The sequence below is a fragment of the Panthera uncia genome, chromosome B4 (genome assembly GCF_023721935.1).
Source record: "Panthera uncia isolate 11264 chromosome B4, Puncia_PCG_1.0, whole genome shotgun sequence".
Lineage (NCBI taxonomy): Eukaryota > Metazoa > Chordata > Mammalia > Carnivora > Felidae > Panthera > Panthera uncia.
In genome coordinates this window covers 42,242,483-42,264,409 of record NC_064809.1, presented here as the reverse complement: position 1 = coordinate 42,264,409, position 21,927 = coordinate 42,242,483, and the positions used below count along the sequence as shown (strand labels likewise).

General features: G+C 40.1%; 1 protein-coding gene across 2 annotated transcripts in view; it reads left to right on the top strand.

Moving 5' to 3' along the window:
• LOC125918818 (pregnancy zone protein-like) overlaps window positions 1-18,719 on the top strand; it is a 44,710-nt gene extending 25,991 nt beyond the window's left edge. For both annotated transcript variants that reach the window (XM_049625048.1, XM_049625050.1), the window contains exons 16-36: window positions 1,834-1,998; window positions 4,234-4,324; window positions 7,083-7,242; window positions 7,622-7,850; window positions 8,159-8,285; window positions 8,488-8,609; window positions 8,833-8,884; window positions 11,071-11,154; window positions 11,670-11,846; window positions 12,136-12,223; window positions 12,868-13,024; window positions 13,410-13,484; window positions 13,773-13,956; window positions 14,382-14,605; window positions 15,439-15,657; window positions 15,811-15,941; window positions 16,316-16,406; window positions 17,092-17,160; window positions 17,493-17,595; window positions 17,972-18,013; window positions 18,663-18,719. In XM_049625048.1, coding sequence (XP_049481005.1) covers window positions 1,834-1,998; window positions 4,234-4,324; window positions 7,083-7,242; window positions 7,622-7,850; window positions 8,159-8,285; window positions 8,488-8,609; window positions 8,833-8,884; window positions 11,071-11,154; window positions 11,670-11,846; window positions 12,136-12,223; window positions 12,868-13,024; window positions 13,410-13,484; window positions 13,773-13,956; window positions 14,382-14,605; window positions 15,439-15,657; window positions 15,811-15,941; window positions 16,316-16,406; window positions 17,092-17,160; window positions 17,493-17,595; window positions 17,972-18,013; window positions 18,663-18,685 — 2,613 coding nt within the window. In that variant the 3' untranslated portion in view covers window positions 18,686-18,719. The remainder of the gene's footprint in view (window positions 1-1,833; window positions 1,999-4,233; window positions 4,325-7,082; window positions 7,243-7,621; window positions 7,851-8,158; window positions 8,286-8,487; window positions 8,610-8,832; window positions 8,885-11,070; window positions 11,155-11,669; window positions 11,847-12,135; window positions 12,224-12,867; window positions 13,025-13,409; window positions 13,485-13,772; window positions 13,957-14,381; window positions 14,606-15,438; window positions 15,658-15,810; window positions 15,942-16,315; window positions 16,407-17,091; window positions 17,161-17,492; window positions 17,596-17,971; window positions 18,014-18,662) is intronic.
• The last annotated feature ends 3,208 nt before the right edge of the window (window positions 18,720-21,927 follow it).

Genomic DNA, 21,927 nt, shown 5'->3' with positions numbered 1-21,927 from the left:
ATATAAATATAATATATATTTATGTATAATATATTATATAAAATATATAATATATATTATATGTAAAATATATAATATATATAAAATATATTTTAAGGGTGGAGTTTGAATCAAATCTCATTCCATGCCACCTTTAATGCACCACATCAAGATAGTATGTGAAATGCCTGATTTTTCAGCTTCCCCTAAAATCTAGGTGCTTGCTCACCGGTTTGAAGTATGGACAAAAGAGAGTTTCCATTCAAACTTGTCTTTTACAGATGTCTCTTGTAATAGAGCACTTTCAAAAAGGCCTTATAGTTTACTTTCTCTGTCTGTTTATTTATGTAACAAATCTTCACTGCCTCTTCCCTAGAGGCTGGATCCTGCTCTGGAAACAGGAGTTCTAATGGTAAACTTTCAGATGTCGGTTTTGACCATCTTAGACTAACGGTCTTATGAGGCATTAACATAAACAAGTAAGCAACAAAAACATAAACATATAATAGTTCCCAATTTGGGTGAGGATAGTGAAAGAAATAAAAAAGATGCTGAGATAAAGAAAAAAAGAGTTGGACATTGTTTCAAGTGGTGATTGAGAGTGTCTTCTCATGGTCAGAGAATGAAGGAAAAAGGACAAGTATTATGAAGAATGAGGGCAGCGCGCCCAAAGGGCTTGAGGTCAGAAAAGACTGGAGTGTTCTAAAAGGAAAAGGTAATAACCTAATAAGTAATGGGGAGAGACGAGGATGCTAGAGACTGTAGGTAAAATGGAAAGTAAGGAAGATTGTGACGAGCTCTGTTAGCCTGGAGTGGAGTTTGGAGGTGACGGCAAATGCTATGGTAAATCTGAAGAGTTGTAAACAGAAGAGTGCCAATTCCGATTTATCTGTTAAGGAGATCCTGTTTGCTGCTGAGCGAATGAGAGCAAGAATGAAAGAATGGGAGCAATTAGTAGGTTATTGTAGTAGCATAGGCAAGAGGTGAATGCAGCCACATTAGAAGGTCTGCGTGGAGGCCTGTGTTTATTTAATGGCCTGGGTACTATGTGACTGAGCAGGTGGCCTGACACCAGGCTCTGGGCAAAAACTGAACTGCAATTGATTTATTTCTAGGTTGCCTGGGCACCTAGTTTTTGGTCAAGCTAGAGTTGGAACTAAAATAGTAGACTAAAACAAACAAAAACAAAAAACTCAGTAAGAGTTAAAAAGAACTTAGTCATAGAAAATGGGAAAAGGAATGAATTGGGAATGTACGGAAATTATTTCTGACTGTTGGGATTATGAGTGGCTTTTGTGCTCCTGTCACACTTCGCTATGCTGTCCACATTTTTGGCTTCCTTTTAAAAGCAGGCATTTGGGGGGCACATGGGTGGCTCAGTTGGTTAAGCATCCAACTCTTGATATCGGCTCAGGCTGTGAGCTCATGGCTGTGAGATCGAGCCCCATGTTGGGCTCCACACTAGGCATGGAGCCTACTTGGGATTCTCTCTCTTTCTCTCTCTCTCTCTGCCTCTCTCAAAATAAATCAATAAACTTCAAAAAAAAAGATAGGCATTTGGTGTAGGAGACAGGAAACGAGTTTTATTCTTACTCAACCAAAATGGGCTCTGAGACTTTGATCAATTAATTTCATTTCTCTATGTATTAATGTCTTTTGTACAACAACAGGATTAGGATCCCTAACATTTATTATCTCCCCATGATTTGTCTGTGGTTCTTTGTATCATTGGCATGGGAGTATTCAATAAACACCACAATCTTTTAAATCCCAGATTGAACATTATCACACTAAAAATGAACTTAAAAGGCAAGACAAAACAAGAAGTTTCCCTTTGTTCTCTCAACTTTGCAGGTCTATGATTTGCTGCCACCAAAGAGGGTCCCTAGCCTTACACACGGAGGTCCCCTGAATGCATATGGTGAAAAATGTATCAATGCAGAAGACATAGTTCACAATGGAATTGTTTACACACCAAAGTGGGCCATAAAAGAGGATGACGTTTACAGTGTTTTTGAGGTAATTCACCTTCCCAAAAGTATAAACAACATTGAGTTTTAAGTTTTTGTTGAAGTGGAGAACAAATGGGCTTCTAAGCTCTAGAATCTGATCCTGCACCCCCCCCCAAAACAAAGCTAAGCTTAACAGAAAAACACTGAAACCTCAGAAGCACAGAGAACTTTGTACACATATGGATATTCAATCATCAATGTATCTCGCACTCTTTAGCGCAAGTGGTATGCTTTTAGGGCCCACAGCCTCAACCAGGTTGATCCCAAAGCTGTTTACGACTGCCATAGCCCCCTCAGCAATTGTCAGAGATTCTAGCAAAACATAGAAATGTTTCATAGAAACATAGAAAACTAGTGTGAGCATAGTGAAACATTTTCCACAGTGAAAGGTGAGTACCTTATTGGCGGCCATTATCGTCAGTCTGTTGCACAATACATACAATGTTGAATAAATAAATGACTGAATACACAAAGTATAATACTTTCATCATCTTTACTGCAGTAAAATTTCCGGGAAAACTGAAAGTAGTCTTTCACAAAGAAAAGATTTACAAAACTTGGGTCGGAATGTGAGCAGGCCTGGGGCAGGTTACATAAAATGCCTAGCTTTCAGATTAACTGTAACTAGACAGTGTTACGAAGGGAGAGTTTGTCCAGCTTTGAGATGAAGTCTTATCACACGACCAAAGAGGGCTTAAAACCCTTATGGTATCTTGAGGAAACGTGCCCTTCTTCCGCAGCGTAGCGGAGAGCAATTTAAATCTCCTTCTTCTAGAGCCTCCGGGATCTTAAATCAGTTGGTGAGAGAGGGGTAGGTAGAGGACTCTTTAGGCTCATTAGCTAACTGTTTAATCTTTAAACATTTGCTTCTGACTTCTTTCTCCCTATTTCATGTCACTGCCACCACTGATAACTGTGTCTCAGCCTCGCACAGTTTCCCGCGTATTTGGAGGTAAGACAGCGAATAGTATTTCCTGGTGACAGTGAGGAAAGAGGCCTCTGGGACCAAGTGGACTCGAGGAATCAGGCTACTGTAGGCATCTGCATGTATGTTTTGGATGCAGAGATTCAAGATGCTTGCAAGAAAATGAGAAAGAAAAGAAGCAAGACTAAATTAGGAAAGTGATGGGCTGAGCATAGATATTTAGGGAAAGACACATTTTCCAATAAAACTTAAACAACACAAAGTGTAACTAACTGTGAAGAAAAATCTCCAATGTGCAGCCCTATAATTTCAAATGAAAAGAAACATAAACAATTATTCTGTGCACACACACACACACACTATATATATATATGTATATATATATATATATATATATATATATATATATATATATATATATTTGTTTGGAGAAACAAATATTGGTTGGAGAAAAGGAAGGGAAGATAAACATACAGGTGCAAAATAGTTTCTTGGATGCAAAAGATAATTAAAGAGGCATCAGCATATAGCAACAAAATTCAGAAATAGGAATCAGTAGAATCAGGGTTCTAATCCCAACTCCTAGTCACTAACTGGATGAACTGGACTGTCTGTGACTCCGTTTTCATATTTATAAAATAGCTCTCTTCCTTTTTGTGTGGCACTTTCATGATGATCCTATGGGCTATATGCATGATAATAATGAAAGTGTGATCATGTAGGGAAGGAAAAATTCCTCTTCTGCGCCTCAGGGTGTTCCGGCTGGACTAAGAATTAGATTTCCAGGAAACAGATTAACAGGAGAGAAAAACGGTTTTATTACATGCTCTGGGGGCCCAATAATGAAATTGAGACCTAAAGAAATGAACAAACAGGAAGCTTTTGTACTTTTTAGCCAAAGAGAAGACAAATTTGTGGGAAACTGACAGGATAAAGAAAACATGTTCGGGAGCTTTAGAATTCTAAATGGAATTTGGGCTGAGGTCATAGATTAAAAAAAATAATAACGGGGTTTGTTTCTACAACATTCTTGGCTTTAAAGTTCCTATCTCTGGCGATAAGGATTTTTATTTTCCTTACCCTTTCCATGAAAGGGTACCTTTCATGTGGGAGATTTATTTACTGCTGTGAGGAAGACAGAGGAGGGATTGAGTGTCCTTGAACCAAATGTTTCCCAACTAGCCTCAATTCAAAATAATCAATATGCTATATTCGCTTTGGGCAGCCTGCTCTTGACCCCTACAGTACAAATGTAAGAAAAGATCCCATTCTCAGGATTGGATTGCCAATATGCTTTAATAATCCATTTTCTTCCAGTCTGCAGGATTAAATATTTTTACCAACTCAAAACTCCACAGTCCATCTTTTTGTTGGCTGCCTCCACCATATCCTATAGCCTATGAAGACGGTAAGGGGGAGATACCTTTGCCTGCTAGGATAATAGGGGAAAAAATGATGTTTTGCTGGGGTGGGGTGGGATGAAAAGTTATTTTTCTGAGTATTGAATCTTGTGACTCTTGTGAATCTGCAGCGACTTCTTGGTGAGTTTTCTTCAAATAACACCCCCTCCCCTCCAAAAAGAAACAATTTTTAAAGCAATTATCGTTTCATTTTTTTACTCTGTCTCTGAAATCAAAGTTGACTGCCTTTTTGTCCTAGCCTGCAGTAGTCTTGCGATTTCAAATCCTCCTTATCCAGTGTGGGTTCAACACCTCAATTAGTCAGCATAAGACAGATTTTACTGCAATAACAACCAAACTCCCACAGCTCAGCAACTAAGATGATAACATTTGCTTTTCTTTGTTCGCTCACACAAAACGGCATATGCATCCAGTAGCTGTCCAGAACGGCTCCCCCGCAATCAGTGAGTTAGGGGTACCCTTTCTACTTTCATCTTGTGACTCCATTTCCCATGTGCCATCCAAGACCATTACCATGGGAAAGGAGGGAAATGATTATTTTGTCCTGCTGTGGAAGTGGGATATCTGCCCTTCCTGAAAGGAAGGCTGAGAAATGTGAAAGATTGTATGGACATTAATTGTCTCTGTCATCTTCTTTTTATGAAAATCAAAGTGACTTTGATATGTTGAATGAAATAGAATAGCCCAACTTTTGCCAGTTAGACTACTGGTCTCCTTGTGTGTTTCCAGTATACCTGGCAATGAGGAAAATTTGAAAAGATTCTGAGTATTCTTTTCTATTGCTGTCACGTTTAGAGAAAGTTTTCTCTACGCATTTGTATATCCACTAGTCCTACTTTCTAATAAGAATGTTCTAGTATAAAGTGTTCCTTAAAAATAAAATAAACACGGACTTGACTACAGTAGACATTATTTACCTAAGAAGACAAAGAATAAAGTTCTAGTTGGCAATAGAGGAGCAAATCAGAATATTCCCTCAACAGAAAGAAAATTCTGTATAGTGAAAAAAGCAGTGTGCTAAGGGCCAAGGGACATGTTCTTATCTGTGTGGTAGGTCATATGGGACTTTCCAAATTCACAGACTAAGGCTCAACTTCTTCAAATCTGAAATCAGAATGACAACATCAAAGTTACTGAGCATGTGTTGTGAGCATAAATGAAAAAATATAATCATGTTGCCATGAATAGTATATGTTTAAAAAAATAATTGAAAAGAGGGGTGACTGGGTGGCTCAGTCAGTTAAGCTTCTGACTCTTGATTTCAGCTCAGTTGATGATCTCGCGGTTCGTAAGTTTGAGCCCCGCATCGGGCTCTGCACTGGCGGTACAGAGCTTGCTTGGGATTCTCTCCTCTCTCTCTCCCTCTCTCTCTGCCACCCAACCCCCTCAAGATAAAGAAATAAACCTAAAAAATAATAATGATAATAATAATAATAATTGAAAAGCACTATTACTTTATTTTCCTATCCCTCTTAATACCAAGTGTGTATTTTCTTTCCAAACATAAGAGAAAACATGCTCATAGAATGATCCAGAAAACCTAAAAACAGAGTAGTGTCATTACATTCTTACCCCAAATATTCTGTAAGACTCTATGCAAACTTTGCATTTGTATTTGTCACCTACCCATTCTTTCCTTTTCCTTCTCAGTTATACCACCTTATTCTTGTGCCTCATTATTTCATAACGAAATTACTTACAAACTACCCTAATTTACTTTTCTTGCCTCCTGTCCTTCTTCACGTCAGTCTATCCTGGATACTGTGAAGGGCACTATCACCCTTAAACGTTGCTCTTATCATGTCACTTATTTCCCATAGATGGTCACCATTTCCAGAATTCATAGAATTATTGTACTTAAGGTTTTAAAAAGGCATGTTCCACTATATTATTTTATGTGTATGTAAAATATATATCATATTTATATTTATATATTTACACCTGTGATCTTTGGATCTTCTGATCTCTAGAGTGTCACTTTTATTTAAATCAAGCTAACTCCTGCATTAACAGATCTACTTTATTTGCCCTAATCTTCCTGGTACTTCATTATATAACTACACCTACTGTTTACTCAACAAACCCTCAAAATAGACATCTCACTCCCTTTTCCCTGTGGAGCATCCCTTCTGACCTCTGTGTACATACTTTTAGAGCCCTTTCCTTCAAATATCTCCTCGATTCTCCTTTGTTTCTCATCTTTCAATGGTCATCTAAAATTCTACTTTGGTAAAGTCGTTTCTGGTCACTCCAAAGTTCATTTTCTGTCCTTTATTGAGTTTCTGGGGTCTATAACATCCTCTACTGTATTCTAGTGTTTGTGTCCCTATCTCATTCACTGTCAAGGAAAAAAGCGTTTCTTAAATCCTTTCTGTAGCTACTACTCATTCTTCTCGTTCAGTTCTCACTGCAAGTAGAGAACACGTGATCATCCTTTCAGTGTAAAGGCACTATTGGGTGTGTTATTCCTCCCTTCGCTAGTTGAATAATCCACAGAGAGCTACATTTGTTTTCATTTCTGGAGAAAAATACATTTACCTCCAGACCCTTTGAAGGAGATAGGATTAGCTTTCCTAGAGAGCAAATAGGTAAGTGAACAAAGTAACAAGCTGATAGGTTAAATTGCTCTGATAATGAACATTCCCTGAGCAAATGACCTTATTCTGCTTGAGAAACTAGGCAACGCGAAGAAATTCATGATAAAAATGAGGTTTCTGTTGGGCCCTTCGTATTGTCTTTCCACAGCCCTTCCACAAGTCTTACCACAAGTAGCACCTGGTGTTGGGGGAAGAGCTCAAGCAATAACAATGAATGAGAATGTTCCAGCCATGGTAGAACGTCCCAGGAAAGAGACAATCCGAAAGTACTTCCCTGAGACCTGGATCTGGGACTTGGTACCCCTCGAGTAAGTTGTGTTTTGCCCAGAATTTAGTTTAGGAAAAGATGTGACTCCTCCTCTTTGATTCTGGTGTTAGCATTGGTTCCTGAGCCTTTCAGTGCTGTTCCCTTTCTTTCCGGTAAACATTTAGGCTCATAGTTCATTGACCTCGTAGATCAGCAATGCAAATTTTTTTCTAATTTCATCCTGAGATATCTAAAACAATGGAAAGTGGGAAGCTACCCTTGCCTCTAAAAAGAAAAGAAAAACTTCCAGAGACCTCCTGAGGAGTCCCAAGTTTGGCATTGGCCACACCGGGTTACTAAGATACCCCGCTCTAGAATCAGCTATGGCCCGTGTTAAAAAATGTGTTGACTCACAGTGTTCCTCTTTTTTCCTTCTCCAGTTTATCAGGTAGAAGTGAGTTGGCAGTGAAGGTCCCTGACACCATCACTGAGTGGAAGGCCCATGCACTCTGCTTGTCTGGAAACACAGGGCTGGGTCTCTCCCCCATCATCTCTCTTCAAGTGTTCCAGCCCTTCTTCGTGGAACTCACTCTCCCCTACTCTGTGGTTCGAGGAGAAGACTTTACCCTCAAAGCCACCGTGTTCAATTATTTGTCCCACTGCATTCGGGTAAGGGCCCTTCTCTGGGAGCAAGCAAGAGTACAAGGAAGGCACCCAGTCGCCACTCATTATCCCGGTCTCCTACATAATCCCCCGGCAAATCATAGCTGAATAATGATGTAGGCTAATTTTGGAATGGAATAGGTGCTAAGAGCAAAGCTACCTGGCCCGTCCAAGGTGGTAACGTTATATTTGCTTGGGGTTCTATATTTTCTGTGTATTCCTAAATTCAGATATTATTTCCACCTGATTCCTTCTTCCCCCCCCCCCCCCGCCCCGTGTTCTTTCTCACACTTGTGGGCGGGTATGGGGTTCAGGTCAGTGTGCAGCTAGAAGCCTTCCCTGACAACTCGGCCGACCTAGTGAGAAAGAATGAAGCCAATCACTGCGTCTGTGGAAGCAGGCAGAAAACGGTGTCCTGGACTGTGACTCCAAAGTCACTGGGTGAGTGAAAAGGTTGTTGGCAACTCCCACTTCCTGCGTTATAGTGATTTGCTTTCCACCCTGACCCTGACGTGGGGTTTTTCCCTCCTCCTTCAACCATGATGCACTGAAAGAAAACCATTATATCTCCTGGAGAAACTTAAAAAGAGAAACCATTCAATATGGAATCACTGTTTAACTCCTTAAGGATCTTATTTTCCAGGCAAGGTGAATTTCACAGCTACCGTGGAGGCCCTGCAGTCTGAAGAATTGTGCGGCAACGAGGTGCCTACAGTCCCGGTGGTTGGGCAGAAGGACACTGTAGTCAAGCCCTTATTAGTTGAGGTACGTGGGTAAACTTCCTGAGTCTCAGAGGCCTTATTATATTATATAGCATTACCTACTATGTATGTGAGTACCATTTCGTTCCCAAGAATAGAAATGGATCTGCAACTCAGTGTCTTACTAACATTTTCTCCTCTCCTTTAGAGTAATTGGGTTTTTTTTTTTCTTCTACACTCAGTATGACTTTACTTTTTCACTTTTTTTTTTTTTTCCCAACGAAAAGCCTGAAGGAATAGAACAGGAGGAAACTTTCAACACACTCCTCTGTGCATCAGGTAAGGGTCAAAAGTAGACAAAATTCTCAAGTTCAGCCACTCGCGCCCAAGTGTAGAGTTGTAGAATGCCATATGCGGTATGGTTTCCTCTGGAGAAAAAATATAACATACTCTCCCAAGGGCAAACCTCAGGGCATTTGATTCAGAACGGTCTTTTCCAGATGAAGACTCAAAGAAGTTAAAAGACTTACCTAAAAGCTTCCGGCTAATAAGGAGAACCAAAGCTGATGACCGAAGAACAGGATCCTTTCCAATGCACCTGCGTTTATCAAACTTCTCCCTAAATAATTTTCAAAGTATTGAAATACCTGTGTGGCAAGAGTAGTCATTATTCAATGACTAGCTTAAATGTACTCAAATTTAACTTACTCATGTAAGTCATTTGAAGAAGAACTTCAGGTCACTAGCATGTATAAAAAACCAATATTTTACTAACACTATCAACAAAATGATATAAAAATTACCATGAAAATGTTCAACTCTGCACCATCTAGAATCATCTTGAGAACAGTGCTCCGTGTGCAGATCTCTCCTGTAGGTGAGCATCCCTTGATAATCTCATTCAGTCCCAGAACTTGAATAACTTGAATAACTCCAGCTTTGCACTGGAGACAGCAAAGTGTACAACTTGGGTCCACACTGCTTTCTTAATTCAGACTCGTGTATTCAGCTGCCCACTTATCAACTCCACTGACGGGCCTGTGGACTCATAGGTATTTCAAAACCAGCATGTTCAAAACTACACTTCTCCTGGTTCCCACAAACCTGCTCCTCCTGCCATTTTTTTTAAATCCATCTGAGATGATAAAAATCCCACTCTTCTACTTGCCTGAAGGAAAAATTTCATAGTCATCCTTCACCATTACTTCCTTACATTCCACACCCAATCTGTTTTCAACTATGATCGGCTCCACCTTGACATTTTATCCAGAATCTTCTTACTTATCGCCATGTGCACTTCTACTCTAGTCTTTTCTCTCCTGGATCATCTCAATAACCTCCTAACCGGTCGCCTGGCCACCTGCCCTTGATCCCTGACAGCAGGAGGGATTATTTAAAGCACACTTCAGATCATGTGCCCCGTCCGTTCAGACCTTCCGAGAGTTTCCCATGTCCCCAAAAGTTACAGCCTATTCCTCCAATGTCCCCTCCAAACCCTCACGATTGCCATGACTTCATACCCTGTGACTCTCTCCCTCACTCACCCTCCTCTGGGCACAGTGGACTCCCAGTCTGGTCTTGGAACACAGCCAGCATACTCTAATCTCTGGAGTCTTTTCGCTTTGTGTTCCTTTTCCCTGGAAGTCTCTTCCCCCAGATATGTGTAAATCATATCCCTTGACATCCTTCAAATCTCCGGTCACCTATGATTTTATTGAAGAGAGGAGCTTACTTCACACCAGCTCTGTCTTTGCTTTGTCTTACCAGCTGTCCCATATAAACATTCTGCTTTAATTTTCTCTATAGAACTTCTTTTTTTTATAAATTTTTTTTAACATTTATTTATTTTTGAGACAGAGAGAGACAGAGCATGAACAGGGGAGGGGCAGAGAGAGAGGGAGACACAGAATCGGAAGCAGGCTCCAGGCTCTGAGCCATCAGCCCAGAGCCTGACGCAGGGCTCGAACTCACGGACCGCGAGATCGCGACCTGAGCCGAAGTCGGACACTAAACCAACTGAGCCACCCAGGCGCCCCACTATAGAACTTCTTAACGCCTATCATACTAAATATTTGTTTGTTATCTGATTACTCCCATTAAAATGAAAACTCTGGGAAGTCAGGAATTTTTTTTTTTTTTTTTGAAAATTGTTATATCATTGCACTTGAAGCAGAAGCCGGTATATTGCGTGCACTTAATGCATATTTATGGAATGGAGGTATTTTTAAAAAAACACTCATCATATATATCAGCATAAGCAGTTAGGGGAAGAAAATAGTCATAACATAAGGCATGTGCTCAGAAGGAAATCGGTACAAATTTAGCACAGACATATGTTAATATGGACTTCACTGCGAGATGAACCATGACTTTAGGAGAAACTTGGACGGCATCAAAGAAATTATGCAGTGATCCAGAGAAAGGACAGGTGGGAATTTGATCAAAAAGGGGAAGAACTTGAAACAAAAGTAGGACATTGCTCTCTTGTTGTCCCTCCCTTATACATATTTGTCTTCTTTCATTAGAAACTGGAGTGTCTGAAAAGCTGTCACTCAAAGTTCCTTCAGATGTGGTTGAAGGATCTGCCAGGGCGACATATTCGGTTTTGGGTGAGTCTGCCAGCCCGAGGCAAACAATTTTCCATCTCACTATTCTTGTGCACGCAGCCTCACTATCCACAGTTAAGACATTGGCTGTAGGCATTCGTTTGAGAGAAAGAGTGCTAAGCTAAGAATCGCATTGGGTATTAGTCAGAAGGGGGCTGAACAGATGTTGTGCTACCTTGACACACTCTAAAAAGTACCAAGGGTCACCTCTCGGTGCCCTCATCTTCAAGAGACTGACTAGGTGGTGAGGCATCCTGAAAGTTGGTTTTTACCGGACAAGTTGTTTATCAGAAAAGATGGCTCCTGCCATTCAGTTTTTTCCATCCTTGAACCACTGACTTTATTTTTCCCACTTTTCTCTATCCTTTCTATTTCTTGTTTTTCTTCGCCTCTTATGCTTTCCTGTCCTTCTCTCCATAAGTGATTTGACCTCACACTTTGCTAGTAGTCTATCTTCCTATCCCAACATAGACCAGCTCTGAGTGCCTCGGATTTTTTTTTATGTTCTCATTCCCCAGGTGACATACTAGGTTCTGCAATGCGAAATCTTCAGAATCTTCTCCGGATGCCCTATGGTTGTGGAGAGCAGAATATGGTCCTTTTTGTCCCTAACATCTATGTTCTGAACTATCTGAATGAGACAGGACAGCTGACGGAGGATATCAAGTCCAAAGCCATCAGCTATCTTGTCAGTGGTGAGAGATTATCCCGAAAGGAGAAATCTTAACTGATTCCCTAAATAGCTCTTTCACTGAACTCCAATCAGTTTCTCCTTGGTTAAGATTTTAAAAAATCACCATTGCCACGATAACCAATCAAATGTCCCACTATACCTCCAGAAAATTCAATGGCATTATCCAGTCTTGGAGATATCTTGATAAAACGGTAGTTTTCCTAAGATTCCTAACCAAGTTTTGAGGAAAAGACTGATTAATTCTCCAATGTTTCTGCTGTTTCCTAAACCTATGAATACTTCCTTTTCAGGGTACCAAAGGCAGTTGAATTACAAGCACAAAGATGGTTCATACAGCACCTTTGGGGATTATGATAGTAGAAGTCAGGGAAACACTTGGTAAGATAATTATTTCCATATGCTCACTGCAGATTCATTCTATTTGGGAATTCTGGAAATATTGATTCTCTGATACCTGGAGTTGTTTCATGGAATGCGCTATCCTTTAAAACTCCACAAGCCTGTCATCACTATCGTGTGATCTCACCAATTCATGTATGAACACTCATCTGTAAAATAAAGTAAATAGTAAACAGTAAAATAAAGATCCCCCAAAATGGAAATATAAGGCAGGAAGCATTGTAATGTGAATGGTAAAAGAAGCTTCTATACTGTGTATTAAGGGAAGGAAGAGGGAAAGGACAGAAAGGGACTGTGATGTGATAAAGAATCATTTAGGAAATGGCAGTTTGGGTGATGGACAGCGTTGTCGGGCAAACATTGTGCACGAAAAAAAAGTGAAAAAAAAAGTGGAAAGTTCTTCATCAACTCTGAAGAAACCAGTTAAGTCTAGAGATTCAAGAAAGAACTCAGATAGTTGCTGCACAAACAAAAGAATATTTAGCGTGCATGTGTCCTGTCCCCACCAATTCCCCCAATGGTTGCTTCCACTGAGTTGTGAAGACCAAAGTCTGAATGCCGTTGCCCAAAATGAGCTTTGAACGTGAGATGGTCCTCATGTCTGTCTCTTCTGTGCTGGACAGGCTTACTGCATTTGTGCTCAAGTCCTTTGCTCAAGCCCGGTCGTACATTTTTGTGGAGAAGTCGCACATCACGGATGCCCTCACTTGGCTCTCACAGAAGCAGAAGGAAAATGGTTGTTTCCAACGCTCCGGATCACTGCTAAACAATGCTATTAAGGTGGTGCCATTAATTTTGTTCTGGTCCCTGGAAATAGTCACATGTAGGGACAAAGATACTCCTACTGATTCCTCAAGTCTCGGTGACATAGATTTGAGGTAGGGCAGTAGGTTCTAAAAGCTTCTGCAACCTGACAACAAATCAGTAGTTTTTTAGGGAATTAAAATAGTGTGCGAAACGCCTCAGCATGTTACTAAGAGTGAGGGTGAGTGATTTGGAACCGATTCAAGAATTTTAGGGTGGAGGAGAAAGAGGGGAAAATCAATCATACTGCACAAGAAAAGATGCTTTCTGGTGAAAAGTGAGCAAGGGGAAAAGTAGAGTTAGCCAACTCCGGCTAATGAATATTGGGATGTTTGAGTATCTCTGCCTGTGATCTTTACAGGGTGGGGTAGACGACGAAGTGACGCTCTCTGCCTACATCACCATTGCTCTGCTGGAGATGCCACTGCCTGTCACTGTATGTACCAGCACAGTCCCTATATCCTGTCTCACAAATATAAGGAATACAAATCACGAAATTATGAATCTCTGAGGACAATGAGTCGTGGTTTTTATGTTATTTAATTTTGGTATATTTTCACTGGCACATAAAAGACTAGATACTTTTGGAAGCCGCAGAGGAAATTATTCTCGGGTCAGAACCGTGATGTTACGTGACACATGGAGACTATTCATCCGGTGTTAGCCTGGAGACCGTTCATTAGCCTGGTTGTGCTAGATAAAGATCTTTTTTCATCTGCTTTAGCACCCTGTTGTCCGCAACGCTCTATTCTGCCTGGAAAGTGCCTGGAGATCCATCTCAGAGTCAGAGGCCCAAGGAAATCTTGTCTACACCAAAGCATTATTGGCCTATGCCTTTGCCCTAGCAGGAAACCAGGCCAAGCGAAGTGAGCTGCTTGAATCACTGGACAAAGATGCTGTGAAAGAAGGTAAGAGCTGCTACGGTGAAAGGAGGTAGAATTTACGTCCGGAATCACCAGTGATCAAAAGAAGGAAGAGAACCTATCATGACTATAGTACATCACATATATCACATTATATTATTATAATGATGATAAAAATAATTATCATTGATCCAACGCTTCAATTCTGTAGGTGACATGGAATATTTTTTTCAGTTCACACATTATAGACTCTGCAGCCCGACCTCTAATATCACACCAGTATGTAATAGACACAAAGAAAAAAAACTGTGATTTACTGGAAACGTAAATTGGCAAAGCGTTGCTTGATTGGTGATTACTATTTTTACACCGGCTCACTACTACGTGAGCTCTAACGCTAATGAATATTCATGAATCAGATTTAAAAGTCATTCTTTAAGTTGAAGATCATACTCTTTTCCCTTTCAAAGATGAGTCGATCCACTGGCAGCGTCCTGGGAAAGTTCAAGAAATTCTGTCGCTCTATTATCAACCCCGGGCTCCTTCTGTTGAAGTGGAGATGACCTCTTACTTGCTCCTTGCCTATCTTACTGTTTGGCCTACCCCATCTTCGGAAGATCTGTCTGTGGCTTCACGTATTGTGAAATGGATCACCAAGCAACAAAACCCCAATGGGGGCTTCTCCTCCACTCAGGTCTGTGGAGAGGCCCTGGGAAGAAAAATAAATACCTGACTACATATGTAGACACAACCATATTCTAGGAGTTGGATAATTGGATAATATTTCTAATTCATACTTTCTCCATTCCTCCATCAGCAGAAGGGTTCCAGCCCCCTGTCTTAATATATTCATTACTGTGCTGCCCTTTGTACAGTCTTTCTTATCTTCTCTCCTTAGTGGACCCCCAACTGTAAAATAGATCAATCTTTTTAATGCAATATTTCATAAAATTACTTCCTCGTTAAAGTAAATCTTTTTTTCACCCAAAGACTAGAATCGTCTAATATTTTATGCAAAACATTTCCTCTCCCCAGTAAACACGAAGACTCCTATCTGCTTGGGCTGATCCCTTTGCTTTTTTCTGGAATTGGCTCCCTCCTTTTTCTGTGTCTTCCCACCCTGGTAGTCCCTGATGCCCCTCTTCTGTCTATATAAACCCTTCTCATAATTCATCCATACTCTTATGTCTAACATTCTTCACAGTCTCCTCTATCTAGCTCCGATTTCTTCCCCTTTCTTCGAATGTGTACACATGTATTATTATATAAATTTATAAATTATCGAGAAAGCCTCTGCTTTATGTCAAATATCTGGGCCGAATTTCCATGTGTTGAGTGTAAATTACTTGAATGGGGAAACTTTTTAATGTCCCCCCCCCACCACCAAGGACATAGAATAGTTTATGATTAATAACAGGTCTGCGTTTGTCACTAAATAACTCCGAGAGAGAGTAGGGTTGATATGATTTACATCCAGTATGATTTTGGTACCTTCTCTCCCATGATTTCTGCCCCATCTCTTTTCAGGACACAGTGGTAGCGCTTCAAGCCCTGTCCAAATATGGAGCCGCAACATTCAGTAAAATGGAGAAAGCTGCTGTAGTCACTGTCAAGTCTTCGGAGACCTTCTCGGAAAAATTCCAAGTACACAATGCCAATCGCCTGTTGCTTCAGGAAATCAGGTTGCCAGAGATTCCAGGGGAGTACAGCACGACCGTGTCAGGATCAGGATGTGTGTACCTCCAGGTGAGACTACCAGGGTGTAAGGGAAAAGTCTCAAGAATTAGATACGAACCTCCAAATGGAAAAAGGCATGTGGGCTAAGAAGAGATATGAATCATCTAGAAGAGACAGACTATTAAAGTGCAAAGATAAGGGATGTTTTTAAATTTTTTCTAGACATCCCTGAGATATAATGTCCTGCCCAAGAAAGAAGGGAAAGTTCCCTTCGCTCTGAAGGTTGATACTCTCCCCAAGAATTGTGATGGCGTAGAAGCTCACAGGAAACTCCAGATTCACATCAACATTAGGTAAATCCTTGTGTAGGTAAGACCTTTCGTAGAATATTGAGAAACCGATTTTCTTGTGCAGGGAACTTCCGTTGTCCAAGATCACACATTGTGAATGTGTAATTCTTGCAATATTTACTAGTGAGAAAATGTTCTTCACTCTTGCTGAAAAGCCTTAACATTGAGAACATGATGTTGCCATGCCTGCGGAGTGTGAGTTCATAATGGTGGGTTTTCCAAATAACAATAGCAGAAGCAAAGAAAGTAGATGGGGAAGCTGCGTGGTGGTTAAGGATAGAAAACACCAGAAATAAAAGAGAAGGGGAGACTTCTGTCTTGAACAAACTCCAAAGGATTTTGTTTAAATGCCTTCTCCCGATGCCTTGACTTTGTAGTTACACTGGAGAACGACCAAGCTCCAACATGGCCATTGTTGACGTGAAGATGATATCAGGCTTCATACCTGTGAAATCATCAGTGAAAAGGGTAAGCCCTATATCCCTTACAGATATCAAAGTCATGATAAATACTGGCATTTGTGCTTGTCAATTTTATTTTACCGATTCAGTTTTACTTTATTTTACTGATTCAATTTTCAAGAGGTACTCCCTCAAACTTACTTCTCTAGAGTGTGCTTACGTCATTTTAATAGTGAATCATCCCTCTTATGTGGTATCAGGTATAAGACGTAAGTCCTAGACATGGTGAATAAGGCTCCAGCAGGCCCGGAGACATCTAGATATGTGGAGAGGTATTGAATTATCTTCCAATCGTGTATGTTAAAAAGGGAAAATATATCACATATATACACATGTATATGATATAAAAAGATGCCAGAGAGAGAGAGAGAGAGAAATGTGATACTCTCCCTTTTTCTTTTTATATGTAAAGGATAATTCTCTCTCATATATTATGAAAATATATATGTTATGGATAGATTAGTTAGATGACAGATTGACAGGTAGGTAATAGATAGATACAGAGATACAGAGGTATAAATAATGGTAGATAATATAGAAAGGGCTTAATACATATTACTATATTCCTGAAGAAATCACAATTAGCAATTTGGATGTTTCTGAGCAGCCCATTGGATCATAAATACCTGAAAAGTACTCTCAGCCTGGAATTTCCTCATCTCATATATCTGCCTTATGGTCTTGATCAACAGCTCCAAGAAAAGCCTCAGATTCAAAGGACTGAAGTGAGCACCAACCATGTCCTGATTTACTTTGAAGAGGTGAGATTCTGTAGACTCTGCCAGATCCGGGAACACTACTAGAGGTTCCAACACACCAATCCAGATCCTAGATAATAATGTTTTTCAGACACACAGGTGAAGGAGGCTGAACCAGTCAACAAAGTTCAAGCTTACTACATTTCACTGTCCATAGAATCATCTTTTTTGTCCTTCCTGTATCTGTCACTGAGTCTCAAAATGCCATTCTCTCCAAAGGTTTTGTTACAGACGGATAGCGTAACCATAAGATTTGATGATATCGTAGGAAGAGAGGATGGTAACTGGTAACTAAGTTAATCTTGGATTCCAATTTGGTTTTCCTGTCTCTCCAGCTAACCAATCAAACCCTGAGTTTCTCCTTCTCAGTGGAACAAGACATCCAAGTAAACAATTTAAAACCAGCTACTATAAAAGCCTATGATTATTATGAGACAGGTAAGTGGGATTCATACATGCTGAACCTTAAAAAGAAAGAACTAACCTGGTAAAGGGTCACCTTCACTGAAACAAAACTGCGCAGTCTTTCCCTGGAGGAAGAAGTGAGTCTGCGGTCATTGGATAGGTACAGCTCCAATAAGAAGAGCAGGGCTGCGAAGAGGGCTACCCGGTGTCCAAAGAAAGACAGCCTTCCATTTGTGAAACCTGGCCCTGAATTCTGTATCCAAGCCTAACTTCTTCTTCCTCCCCTCTCCACCAATCCTACATGGTTTAGCACAGAAGTTCTTAGTTTACAGCTTATTTATAAGTAACTGCCCAGATGCCTGTTTACTGGAGGTCTTCACTCTTTCTGTCTTCTCATTTTGTGTTTCAGAGGAATTCACTATTGAAGAGTACAGTGACCCCTGCAGTGCTGGTAAAGTATAAACAGTAAAATCTAGTGCCAAGATGAAAAAAAAAAAAAAAAAAAGCACCTGTCGTCTGCATAAGGCTGTTGCTTGAGTCTATCCTTATCATATTATAAAGGTCCATGGTGTGGCATTTATGAAGCAAACTGTTTCAAATGTATTATCAAATTTCTCAGTAAGAAAAACATGCATGTAAAGTATAATTTCTGAATCTGGGAGTACTTGTTTGCAGATGAATCCAGGAATTTGCCACATATGAAAACTAAATCATCTAATATTTAGTTTACATTGTATACCCAATGGTGATATATTTGTCACCTATGACATTTTTAGGATGTTTCTGCACTTATACCATTTAAGGTCAGGAAGTTTTTCCCTGTAACCATCCATATAGCACAGCATAAGAGATAGGACCTACAAGATTTTCCCTTAGGCTGGTCAACGGTGTTCATCTTTGACAATATAACACTTGCTTTGAGACCTTCAGTTTTCCATTCTAAAATTGGCGGGGGGCGGGGGGGGGGACAAGAACATCCCTATCATTGAAAGTAATTAAAATTTATTACATTTGAATATTTATGATTGAAATATGAAAATTATTCCTTTAGTAGATGACAGAATTTCCTTAATTTTCCTACCTTTTATTCTACTGTTTAGAATCTGAACACAGAAGTGCTTAAAAATGGAAACTTGTGGACCTCATCAGATGACCTTCTCTAGCAATGAAGAACAAAGATTGATCAGCAGAAAATATAGAGAAACAGGAGACAGGAATCGGAATACATAAAATTTGTATGTGGAATAAATTTATGATGTATACACATCTACAATTTCTTTTGTTCTTTATCAATGTTATATTTCCCTTCTGAAATCTGTATCTATTCCCCATAACATTTTTAAAAACACTATTAAAGCTCTACAAAAAGCTGCGCTCAAAACACTATAGATAAATCAAAATGGAATTCCAGTAAGTGTTCAGATAACCCACAGGAAGGTAGGGTAAAGAAAGCAATGTTTCTAAATATTGAAAACATCCAAAATGTCCATCAGTAGGTGAATGGTTATATTAACTGTGGTGCATTCATGCCGTGGAATACTACTCAGCAATAAAATGGAACAAACTACTGATTTACACAATAATTTGAATAGATCTCAAAAATATTACGCTGAATAGGGGCGCCTGGGTGGCTCAGTCGGTTGAGCGCCAACTTCGGCTCAGGTCACGATCTCACGGTCCGTGAGTTCGAGCCCCGCATCAGGCCCCTGTGCTGACAGCTCAGAGCCCGGAGCCTGTTTCAGATTCTGTGTCTCCCTCTTTCTGACCCTCCCCCATTCATGCTCTGTCTCTCTCTGTCTCAAAAATAAATAAACGTTAAAAAAAAAATATTACGCTGAATGAAAATACAGCCAATTTCAAAAGGTCATAGTGCATGTTTCCTTTTGTCTAACATTACTGAAATGACAAAATGATAGAAATGGAAAACAAATTAGTGGTTTCCAGGGGTTATGGATGGTAAAGCAAGGGAGAATTGGCATGACTATAAAGGGCTAGCTTTAGACAAATCTTTGGGTTGATGAAATCCTGTGTGTGTTTCCTTCACAAGTAAAATTTTTGAATTTGTGTAGCTTAATAAAATACAGCTTTTAATAACTATTATGGCTGGTCTGTCTCATTTCTCTGTTTGCATCTTTTCTTTGCAATACTGTTTATTATTTACTCCAGGTAAAACTTTAAAATCCTTTGTGAAGTTAATTATCTCCCTAGTTTTACTGGGTACTATTTAGTATTGCATTGAATATTAATCAATTTCTAATGATTGTGAAAGTCAACATTTTACAATATTTAGCCTTCCCTATTCAGACACAGTTTATCTTCATTTATTCAGTTCACAAGAAAGTGAATTCTAAATTTGATTTACTCTCTGATTTTGGACTAAACTACAAAGTTAAAATTAGAGGTTGACTTCATAAATATATATAGTGTGATAAGTTAAAAGCATGAAGTGGGACGCCTGGGCGGCTCAATCAGTTAAGCACCCAACTCTTGATTTTGGCTCAGGTCATGATCTCATGGTTTGTGAGATCCAGCCCCATGTCAGGCTCTTCACTGACAGAGTAAAGCCTGCTTGGGATTCTCCTTCTCCCTCTGTCTCTCTGCTCCTCCTCTGCTTGTGCTCTCCCTCTCTCTCAAAATAAATATTTTTTAAAAATAAAAATAAAAAATAAAAGCATAAAACAATGTATATACATGGAGACAAATTAAAAGATAAATGCAAGAATAAGTTTACAAGGGGCTCCTGGGTGGCTCGGTCGGTTAAGTCTGACTCTGGCTGAGGTCATCATCTCACAGTTTGCGGGTTCGAGCCCTGCATGGGGCTCACCTGAGAGTGCAGAGCCTGCTTGGGATTCTCTCTCTCTCTCACTCTCTCTCTCTCCCCTCCCCTCCCCAAGCTCATGCTTTCTCTCTCTCTCAAAATAAATAAATAAACTTAAAAAAAAGAATACAATTACAAGATAATGAAAGACTAGAAACCGCTGAAAGATTTTAAAGCGAGAGAATATTTCAGACTTGCATTCTGAGAGTTCAACTCCTTGGCAAAGGGAAGAAAGGAGCTTTTGCTGATGTCCAAATACACAGGCCATTTGTGCACAGCCAGGCTATCTTCTTAACGCCTGATCACATGGTTTAGCACACATATCTCTCTTCCACACTTCTACACACTTCATATAAAACAAACTAAAAGATTATTTTCCTCTCATCTCCGAATCAGATCTCTTTGAAAACAAAACCTGGGAGTGCCTGGGTGGCTCAGTTGGTTAAGTGTCCGACTTCGGCTCAGGTCACGATCTCGCGGTCCGTGAGTTCGAGCCCCGCATCGGGCTCTGTGCTGACTGCTCAGAGCCTGGAGCCTGTTTCCGATTCTGTGTCTCCCTCTCTCTGTGACCCTCCCCCGTTCATCCTCTGTCTCTCTCTGTCTCAAAAATAAATAAACGTTAAAAAAAAATTTTTTTAAATAGAAAGAAAGAAAGAAAGAAGAAAGAAAACGAAACCAGTATCTTAATCATGCCTGCGGCCTATTCACTTAACACAGTGCTGTGAATATCGTAGGCTCTCAGCAAAACAAAAGTGTGACGGAACAGGTCCCTGAGTGAGCCTGTTCCCAAACGTGGGTACATGCAAGATAAATGGAGTAACACAAAGGTGTTGGGATACATCAGGAAAGAAAATGCACTAGAAAGATCATTTCACCCCAAGCTGAGTTGAATTGCTTAATGTGTCACAAATGTGTTACAGAAAAGATTTTCATACTTTTCCCAAGTCAAGTAGATGAGGAGAACAAGGAATTTGGCTTATTTATGAACACCTTAAAACTTGTTTAAAAGTACCTTTTATGCATTCACTGAGCTCAAAGAGGAAAATTAGCGCCTCTGGCTTGCAAAACTAGCTGTCAGCAATCACCAAAGGGGTAAAGACACATTATCTCTGTTGTGGGTTGAATTGTGTCCCCCCAAGAAGATACATTGAAGTTCCAATCCCTGGTACCTGTGAATGTGACCTTATCTGGAAATAGGGAATATCTGTATCTGGAAATACATCTGCAGATGTAATTTTGATGTAAGTTAAGACGAGGAGCACCGGGGTGGCTCATTCGGGGTTAAGCGTCTGAGCTCAGGTCATGACCTCGCGGTTTGTGAGTTCGAGCGCCACATGGGACTCTGCGCTGACGGTTGGGAGCCTGGAGCCTGCCTCAGATTCTGTATCTCCCTCTCTCTCTGCTCCTCCCCTGCTTGCTCGCGGTCTCTCTCCCTCTCTCTCAAAGAAATACACAAACAAACATACATTAAAAAAGAAAGGTGGAAATTAAGATGAGATCAGACTGTGGTAGGATGGACCCTTTATCCAATACTACTGTTGTTCCAT